We start from the raw sequence: 9,632 nt of genomic DNA, 5'->3' as shown, positions 1-9,632 counted from the left end.
GCTCTCTTTGTTCACACTTCATCTTGAGGTCGCACCCTCATTCTTCTCTATGTTGATGATATGCTGATCACTGGTGATGATCTTGATTACATTGCCTTCGTCAAGGCATGACTCCGTGCGTAGTTCCACATGTCTGACTTAGGTCCTCTTAGCTTCTTTCTTGGGATTGAGGTCACCTCCACACCTGATGGCTATTACCTCTCTCAGCGCAAATACATTCAGGACTTCCTTGATCATGCTGGTCTTACCGATCACCGTTCTGTGGACACTCCCATGGATCTTCACCTTCGTCTTCGTGCCATCGATGGTGTTCCTGTTGCGGATCCCACTTGTTATCGCCATCTTGTTGGCAGTCTTGTCTGCCTTGGCATAACTCGTCCTGATATCTCCTATGTTGTTCATATTCTAAGTCAGTTCATGTCTGCACCCACTATCATCCACTATGGCCACCTTCTTCGTGTCCTTCGGTACATTCGCGGTACCATTGACCGTCGTTTGTTCTTTTGTAGCACCAGCTCCCTGCTTATTATGATGCAACTTGGGGTACTGATCCTTCGAATTTCAAGTCCAACTCTGCCTATTGTGTCTTCCTTGGCTCCTCCTTGGTTACATGGAAGACCAAAAAGCATACTGTTGTTGCTCGTTCCAGTGCTGAGGCTGAGTTGCGTGCTCTGGCTTGTGTGACGGCTGAGGTGACATGGCTTCAGTGGCTGTTGGCTGACATTGGGATTTCTCTTACTATTCCTACACATATGCACTGTGTTAATACTGGTGCCATTAATATTGCTGAGGATCCGATGAAGCATCAACTTACAAAACACATTGCCATCGACTGTTTTATGTTCGGTCTGCAGTTCAGGATCATGTGGTTTCCCTTCAGTATGTGCCTTCAGAGTTACAACTTGCAAATTTGCTTATCAAGAGTCTACGACTCATACTAGAGCTCATCATAGTTTTCTTCCTTCCAAACTCAATGTTGTTGATTTATCATGAGTTTGAGGGAGGTGTTAGTGTCTATATATTTTTTATACTCTAGGGTTCTCTCTGTACTTTTGTCCTTTGGGCCCTATGGAATTTAAGTTGGTCATTTCTAACACAACAATAAAGTCTTCCTTAAGAAAATTGGGTTAGACCGGAGAGGAGCACCCCGGCCCTCCTCGCCAGATCCTCTCCTACAACAATAGTTGCAACAGTAGTCTCAAGTGCGAGATATAAGGACCGAGAGTCCGTAGTGCACGCCGTTGGATCAGACAATAAAACAAGAAGTCATTTTGGCAGTTCAACTACCCTCCAGTCCGTTTTCCTCAAGCAACTCACATCTGCAGGCGGTCAAAATAAAGGAACCACTGAACCAGCTGCCAAACTCATCAGAAATTAAAACGAGAATAAGCACATTTTTATTCGACGAATGTACATTTCTCGTGCAAGTTTCTGCAGCGCGCACACACACAAAAAAGAATATAAAACAAAAGCAGACCAGCCAACATCAAATATCTGATATAAATAAATACAAAAAAACAAGACATTTTGACACTACAAGACAAATAATAGTTCACAAGGCTCTCCACAGGACATGACGGCGGTGAGAAGTACCCTCCAAGCAGCAACCAGTGAAACGACGCTCCAAATCTTCAGGTAACAACGATGCTGCTGCTATCCAGAGCCCGTTGTAGGAGGCAGGTCGGTGTCGGTACCCATTTCAGCTTCAGTTCTGTATACGCAACAGCACGCATACAGTTAGAATACAGTGAGCTGCTGAATATGCATACGTTCTATCTCCGTACTTTAACGCAAGAACTGCAACGCAGCGTGATGAATGTTCATAATACGAGGAACCGCACCTTTGAGCCGAAGAAGAAACAGTAGTTTCTATATCAGTCAGGCTTTGTCTGCGTTGTCGTGCTCATCCGAAGGCTCCCTTCGTTTCCGATAATGGAAATAAAGGAACTGAAGAATAATCTGCGGAAACATGGTTAAGGGGTTGTCCAGTAATGGTAAATTAGCAACCCAACTACTCCAACAAGTTTAGGCTCTGAATCATTAATGCATACGGAAAATGACTATGTTCTGTATCAGTGGGTACTCACTCCGACCATCAATTTGGTCTGTATTTTCAAATTAAGAAAGCCTTTAAAAATATGGTTACCCTTACATGTTATTATCAATGCTAAAAAAATAAGCAGCATCTTGAATGCGGTTTGAATATATGAATCTATTGGTGCTGTTTTTGTACGCTGACTATCCATATAATAATTTGACTAATTATTGGTCGGAGTCTATAATATTTAACTTCTCTGAGACAAAATAAGCCTTACATGGATTGACCTCAGCCAAAAGGAATCAGGCATGATCATTCATTGGCCAAGGATTAGCTACTGTGTACTCAGTACTTACCTAAGGGCCAGTCTTTTTCTGTAACTAATATTCTTCTCAAACATTTGTTACATTCCATTTATGCTAGGACAAATATTATAAAGTAGAAACGTACTGTGCTCAAAGTAGAAGAGCTGTAAAGGATACACAAGAATCCAGCAAAACACATCCTCCCGATTCTACAAGCCACGGGAGATTTGGTCTAAGTTTCGACCAGTCCAAGCTATTTACAAGTATACTGCATTGAAAAAAAAAGGAATGAGAGAACAGTAATGCATGCCACTAGGTTCAAGATCACACAATAAGAAAAGTTGACATGCTTATTCATTCGAGACAAATTCAAATGATATGTGAGAACAGTGATAGCCTGTGCAAACTACAAGGCACAATAAGCAAAGCTAATATGTCTCATAAAATCACATTGACAGAATGGCATAGAATTCTTTTTCTAAAAAAAAATAAAACATGCAACTAAGTTAAGTAGATTATTCTATAGAAATTGTCCCGTGTAACTTGGCAAGATACTACTGGGAAAGAATAAATCTATGGAATTTGGATTCATGCATTACCTTCCTACGCATGTTGAATTTCCCACTAAAGCAAAAGTAAACATTAATGGATTCAGCCCCTGAATAACATTATAAATTACATTGTTAAATCTATGGAATTTGGATCCATGCATTACCTTCCTACGTATGTTGAATTTCCCAGTAAAGCAAAGGTAAACATCAATGGATTCAGCCCCTGAATATAATTAAAAATCATAATAGTTAGCCATGTAACAGGGGAAAAATCATTACAAACAGACGATTGCAGGTACAGTTGGATATTTGACAGAGAAAATATTCAGAAAAATAGCTCGTATTCGAACGGTAGGTGTTGAAGTGTCTGTTAGTAAAGTTTGTTAAGGTATAATAGTCAAGGATATTGGTGTAATCTTTTAGTTTAGGCGTTTTTCTCCCGTATCTGTCCTAATGTATATAGTCCCTGGGCCTCAATATTATTACCTAGTCCAGTTTTTCTTTATTTGTTACAAGCTACCAAAGCTCTGTATTTTTTATCCAGCTAACACCCTTCTATTCCCTACACTGCCCGGGAAGATCCATCTTTGTTCGCCGCAGTCCCGTCACCGTCACCGTGCTCCCATCCCCCCATGGCCACATGTCTGTCTTCAAGGGCGGAATGAACTGACAGACCGACCGTCCGTCTCCTTCAGGGTTAAGGTATAATGGTTAAGGTATTAGTGTAATCTTCTAGTTTAAGATTTTTTTCTCGTGTCCCTCATGTATATAATTGCTATTGTGCCTTGGTACTATTATCTAGTTCAGTCTCTATAGTCTATTCACAAGACGGTTCAATCTTAAATGAGATCTATAAAATGCGAGAAAAACTTCTGATACCGCGTTCCTGACTCAATTTAAAAGACACTGAGTGAACATCAATCAGGAGTACTGACCTGACAAATCCCCTCTAGGTTACAGTGGACGTTAAACTAATGGTTTTTTATGTTTGTTACAAATACATGGCATCCTATTTAAGAAATAGGAGATGAACTGCAACCCAAATGCCAACAGGGCTCGAGGTAAATGTAACCTCTTTACAATGACTAATTTTTCTTTTGCTGCTCACTTTTTGACCAAAACTTTTTTTCTTGGTAAATTGTACACTTTTAACTAAAAACTGCCTATTCAATTATTCTCCATTCCAATAGATCGTTTTGCCTTCCTATTATATATCTAGATATATCATATTCAGCAGCCTATAATTTGAGACAGAGGGAGTACTTTATTAATGGTGAATAATTACGAACAAATAAGAAAAGGTGGTGTTTGTAAAAACAAATAAGAGTATCTATGGAGATGATTGTACACTTGCCTCAACGTGGCCTCTTTGCATCTGCAGGGTAGTAAAGAAAGTTCAGAAGTCGGAACATACTATGAGGCATTATGTTATTATTTAGACAGAGCATCTCTTAACTAAAACAGCTATATATAAGTAACGGAAAGCATTTCATTAAGGATATGTATGGTACAAATACGAATTGACTGGCTATGGTATCCTGGTAAGGATACTTCCCACCTCCCACCACTCATCCCACAATACAGTAATAAGATTATTGGCCCTATGTAGTATGAAACATTTTAGGTGTAAACTGTGCAAACCAATCCAAGAATGGAGGTGGGAGGACCTTTTTAAAAATATCATATTCCAAATCAACCCTTCCACCTCGCACTGGATATTTTTAAAAAGATCCTCACATCTCCATTCTTGTGTTGGTTTACAAGGTTTGCATCAATAGATTTTTTTTGTACCTGATATATTCTACATATAGTAACCCAGTATTGTAATACAGAAAATCTATTTCCTATAAGAGAAATCACGAAAAGTAAATGTCTGTTTTTGTGAAGTCTCACATTTAACAAAATCTGGGGAAGCCGCCCACCCATATAAATCATTGCCATAGCCCAACCAAGAAAGCTTCCAATTTCACTTCCACTGCTCTGGCTAAGCGATGAATTTCCATGATCATCCTATGGCATAAAAACAAATTTATTAAGGTGTTGTTAATCACCATTGAAGTTACAGTAAAATTTATACCAGATAATTTAATTCATGTAAATGATCTGTAAATTATGTTCTGTGTCAGCAACTCAGCGCACAGGCCTGAAAAAACTGGAGAGGAACATTAAGCTTACCACAAACAGTAAAAGCCTTCTTCCAATTGGTATGACAGTGCCACTTGCCATCTCCCTATGTTTGTTTCCAATCAAAATGTGCAAGAGGCACGTACCCAATAGAAGACCCATCCATGGTGCCTGAAACATTAATATTAATAAACACTTATAGTTCCAACCTGCATGACATAACATAGCAAGTTGATTGCAATTAACTTACCACTGAGAGGGCATTTTTTGTAACAGTAGATGGTGCAGAATGTTCCGGAGCGATCTCACCAATTAAAGATCCCCTTTGATCATTCATTTGTGGAGGACTTCTTGATGATTGACGATTACTGCCGGACCATATACCAGCAGTTGGCACTGGACTCCTGGACAAGGACCTTGCTGACCTGTACAATCAACTACAAACTTTTAATTCCTGAACTTGTATTTGACTATTTGTTAGCATATTGCAAAGTAGTGAAAGCAGAACCACCCAACAGTTAAATAAGTAGCAACTGAAGAGCATAATTATTATCAGGTTCATTCAATTAAAGAAAAAAATATATAACTTTGTTTTAACAGATGGTGGATAATAGCTTTTATAAAGGAAAGATATGTAGGGAAACTTAAGCAGCTCAAGAAGATTACATGTAGTAGTAGTCAGCGTTGGAGCTGCTTCCATGGTATTGGTCAACCAATTTCATATTAACAGGGATAGGTGAGCTTGGAATAAGAACTGTAGTATCTGATTCATTGTTTCTTGATGCTGCACTGCCCTTGGCACCCAAAAGCTTTTCGCGTAATGAAGCATCCCGGTATTGATGCTTTTGAGGCTGAAACCACAGGTGTACCCAAAAGAGAGGCAGTTTCGTATTTAGAATGCAGTAAAAGTTATAGTTCCGTGACAATATCAAGTGAACATTCCCTAAAATTAATAAATCTTCAGATATCAAATCAAGGATAATTCAATAAGACTAGAAAGAGCAAATAAAGAACACTGAACTGCTAAACTATGAGATGGGATAATTTATGAACGCACAAGTGCAAGCCAAATATGGTTGGCTTATCACAGTTGTTAACAGAGTGCTACATACATTTCCCAATACCCAGAACAAATTTCATAAAAAAAAGGATGCCAAAAGCCCAAAATGATTATCTGCATGCCCAAGAGTAACTACCTTGCTAGCTGCCCTGGAGTTTTTTAGTTTAAGATGATGGTAGATGTGGCTATAGTAGATCGTCTGTCCAGTAAGAATCAGAGTTGTGATGGTATATAGCTGCATTGCAAAAGCTAAGTTCAGTCATTACGCTGCAGGAATCAAAATAAAGATAAGAGAAACTTGGTATTGTGCCTTACCAGTGCCATGTAGAACTGAGTTGGCAGCTGCAATTATGAACAAAATGAAAATATTATATTTGGCATTTTAGGAAAAAAATAAAATTCTCATACAATCTCATGAATAATTTCATCGTGTCAAAAGGAAAAAGGTGAATATATCAATGCACAGTTGCACACTAGAGCAATTTTATGGCAAATACCATATGAATCATCTTCCACAAATGCTATTTTGTCACAAATATTAATACAGATCTATTTGGAATTCCTGTCTAACTATCCATATTCTGTGGTGCCATAATGTGTCAGTTCATGAATAATTGTGAACGTACAATAAAAGTTAATAATGCTGGCAGAAACAAGTAGAATCTTATGGTGCAGTTTAGGGATTCATAGAATAATGAAGGCTGGCAGAAACAAGTAGAATAATATCCATTCTGTTAATGATAACACCACATTACACTATACAAAATAAATGCCATTACTTTCGTTAAGAAGCTGGTATTCGATATTAGATCAAATACAGAACTGTCAATGTCCTACAATATACATATGTCAAATTACTGTTGAAGATGGCTCAGAAAAAGAAGTACAAGTAATGGTTCTTACAGTTGCAGGTTCGAGGAAGCAACCGGCAAGGTTAAACAAATCTCTGCACAATCATAGAAGCATAACATGGAATTATACAGGGTTCGACGCTTAAGAAGAAGGTACAAGTGTAAGCATGCAAGGAGCAGAAGGCATGTGAAATAATATATTCGCATCCAATTCCAAGTAGGAGAAGACATCTGACGTAGCATACCCAACAATCCAGGTCATAAGGAAGGCGACAGAGAGCCCCTCTGTTGACTTGTGTCTGTAATTTGTCATTATCTGTGGCACCTCGGCGAGGCCCCAGCTTACGACACTGATTAGTCCAAGTGCCAGAGCAGCGCCTTCCTTCTGGCTGCACAAGCAGTACTTCAAGTAGATTCGGGCCCATTCTGCGCAGTGCCGGGTTGTTGGGCAGCTTGCAGGAGGTGTTCCTCCGATGACACCCATATCTGCTCCAGACCTGAGGCACAAATTGCAGGGGGGGAATGGTATAAAGCATTATCATGATCGGTATAAAGCATTATCATGCTGCTCTCTGCACGGTCGTCAATCTGATCGGTATAAAGCATTATCATGCGGCTCTCTGCACGGGAAAGAACTAGAGCAAAATTTGCATTACTTAGGGCTAGTTTGAAACTTAAATTCCGGATTACCGGGGATTGAGGGGGAAATTAGCTTAACTTTCCTGTAAATTCTCAAAAATCCTATAGAGAATTTAAGTTTACAAACTAGCCCTTACCTTTTTATTTCTCTTTCAAATGAAAAGATGGAACCAACGATGGAACAGAATGCTTTAATTCAACCTTTCAAAGAAGGGAAGCATAAATTATTGACCGACCTGCTGAACTGAGCTAAACAACAAATTGGATCAAAACAAATATACGGACGGGCACGAATCTCTCACGTGTTCCCGGAACAAAGGACAAAGATTAGGTCTCCACAGTCGGCGTGAAGACACAACGAAAGCTAACGTGGTCCTCAATTCCTCGTCAGGGGTAGAACGGCTAGTGTCTGCAAGGATGCACCAACACACTGACACATTGAAATTTAAATCCTCCACGTCCAATAGATTGACACCACGAGTTAAGCAGCCTAGAGATCGTACAATTAGTTTTTCCATTCAATGTGAACAATAGGGGAAAAGATTCAAATTTCCTTCGCCTCCCCTCTCCTCTGGTTGCGGCCTAGCTATCTTATCTATCTGGCTAGCATGGCAATGGTATTGTCTCTGGCAACGAAGGAAAGCAGGAGCACCAACTGCATTGTCGACTAGAATGCACAGGTCGCGTCCCAGTCTAAGATTCGATAGCGTGATAGCGTCATCGTCTTCCCTAAATAAATGAACAAAAGAAAAAACAAGGAGTAGGATTCAAACTGAGCGCATCGACCCGGGCTTAACCTGTCAGAGCGTCATCGCCAGGAAGAACGAACACGGCCCGGACATCTCCCCCATTGCGGTAAAACCGAACGCGCAAGCACACTCCCGGTCCCGGCAGCACCAATAAACTCAACCTCGCCAGCGGGGCTGGGCGGGGCGAAGTAAAGCAGCAGACGAGAGTTTGGAAAAAGGGAGGTGAGGAGGCACGACGTACCGGGACGAGGGATGCCTGGTCCCTGGCAGGGGAGATGCGATGCGAGGAGCTGGTGCCAGAGCGGGCTTTTCCTTCTCCGAGCCCGAGGGCGTATCACGTACGGGAGTGGGACACGGAGGAGCGGGGAAGAAGGCGACGGGAAGGAAGGCAGGCGGGTGTGGGAATGTGGGAAGGGAACTGGGAAGTGCGGAATCGAAGCCGAGACAGGGAGGAGTGTGGAGGCATGGCAGGGGCGGTCGACGCGAGCTTTTATTGCCAGCCGCCGCTGTTGCCCCTCCCCTCGCGATCGCGATTCGCGAGGCCCTACTCTTTCGGCGGGTTGCGCCGCGTGGCTGCCCGCTACTGGTCACCGCCGGCGCGTTGTGCGTTGCCCTGGGCCCCTCGCCCCCTCGCGGTCCCGCTCCCGCCCGGCCTCCGCTCCGGACTCTCCTGCAGATGGGACTGTGAGATGACCCGCCGCGCGCCGCGTAAAAACCTCTTGGCATCGAGCCACTTCCGGGCGTGGGGGCCGTGGGGCAGTGTGGCACAGGCTCGCACGTCAGGCTCTTCGGCGCGTCTGCCGCCAGTATGGGAAATGGAACAGCGGCTCAAACTTCGCTTCTTCGTGTCTCAACCTGATGACCTGATCCATCCGGGCAAACCCGCAACAACTTCGTATTCGTTTTCAATCTACATGTGTTAGTCAGATTGTGTAATCTAGTTTAATTTTCACTTCGATCTAAGATACATACAAGTAAAAACAAACGAGCCTTTAAGCAACTTATACGGAACCTGCATGACCAGACTAGCTTAGATACTTTATTTTTTCGAGAGGTTTCCATTTTTCCAAAGAAAGAAAACCGATTTTCTTTAGAAAGATATAAAAATTTAAATAAATAAAGTTGTCAAACTAGTCCTAAAACTTTATTTTCTCACAGCATAGCAGGACGCCTCCGAGGTATTTTAGGTTACAATGTACATGTACATATTCAAGTTAGGGTTATTAATAAATCTATAATAAGGCGTGTTTCTATGTATCTCGTATCTATATACATAAGTTGTGTTTTCAACTTATTTTAGACCCTACTTAGATTA

General features: G+C 41.4%; 1 protein-coding gene across 2 annotated transcripts; it reads right to left on the bottom strand.

The window, feature by feature from the left end:
• Positions 1-1,374: 1,374 nt before the first annotated feature.
• On the bottom strand, positions 1,375-8,793 carry LOC100273653 (PQ loop repeat family protein). Of its 2 annotated transcripts, none has more exons than XM_008656370.4 (14): positions 8,366-8,793; positions 7,175-7,426; positions 6,982-7,024; positions 6,394-6,420; positions 6,215-6,313; positions 5,685-5,869; positions 5,269-5,443; positions 5,070-5,189; positions 4,788-4,904; positions 4,249-4,269; positions 3,059-3,117; positions 2,521-2,611; positions 1,842-1,959; positions 1,375-1,711 (listed from the first exon to the last, which is right to left on the bottom strand). In XM_008656370.4, the coding sequence occupies exons 2-13, from the start codon at positions 7,411-7,413 to the stop codon at positions 1,879-1,881; spliced, it is 1,257 nt and encodes a 418-aa protein (XP_008654592.1). In that variant the 5' UTR covers positions 7,414-7,426; positions 8,366-8,793; the 3' UTR covers positions 1,375-1,711; positions 1,842-1,878. The 2 variants fall into 2 exon arrangements, with proteins under 2 accessions (XP_008654592.1, NP_001141539.1); NM_001148067.1 differs by having other exon boundaries at positions 1,377-1,711; positions 8,559-8,712.
• Positions 8,794-9,632: the final 839 nt, after the last annotated feature.

This window comes from Zea mays, chromosome 8, assembly GCF_902167145.1.
Source record: "Zea mays cultivar B73 chromosome 8, Zm-B73-REFERENCE-NAM-5.0, whole genome shotgun sequence".
Lineage (NCBI taxonomy): Eukaryota > Viridiplantae > Streptophyta > Magnoliopsida > Poales > Poaceae > Zea > Zea mays.
Note: the sequence above shows the minus strand (reverse complement) of the source record. Positions and strands in the feature narration are given on the sequence as shown.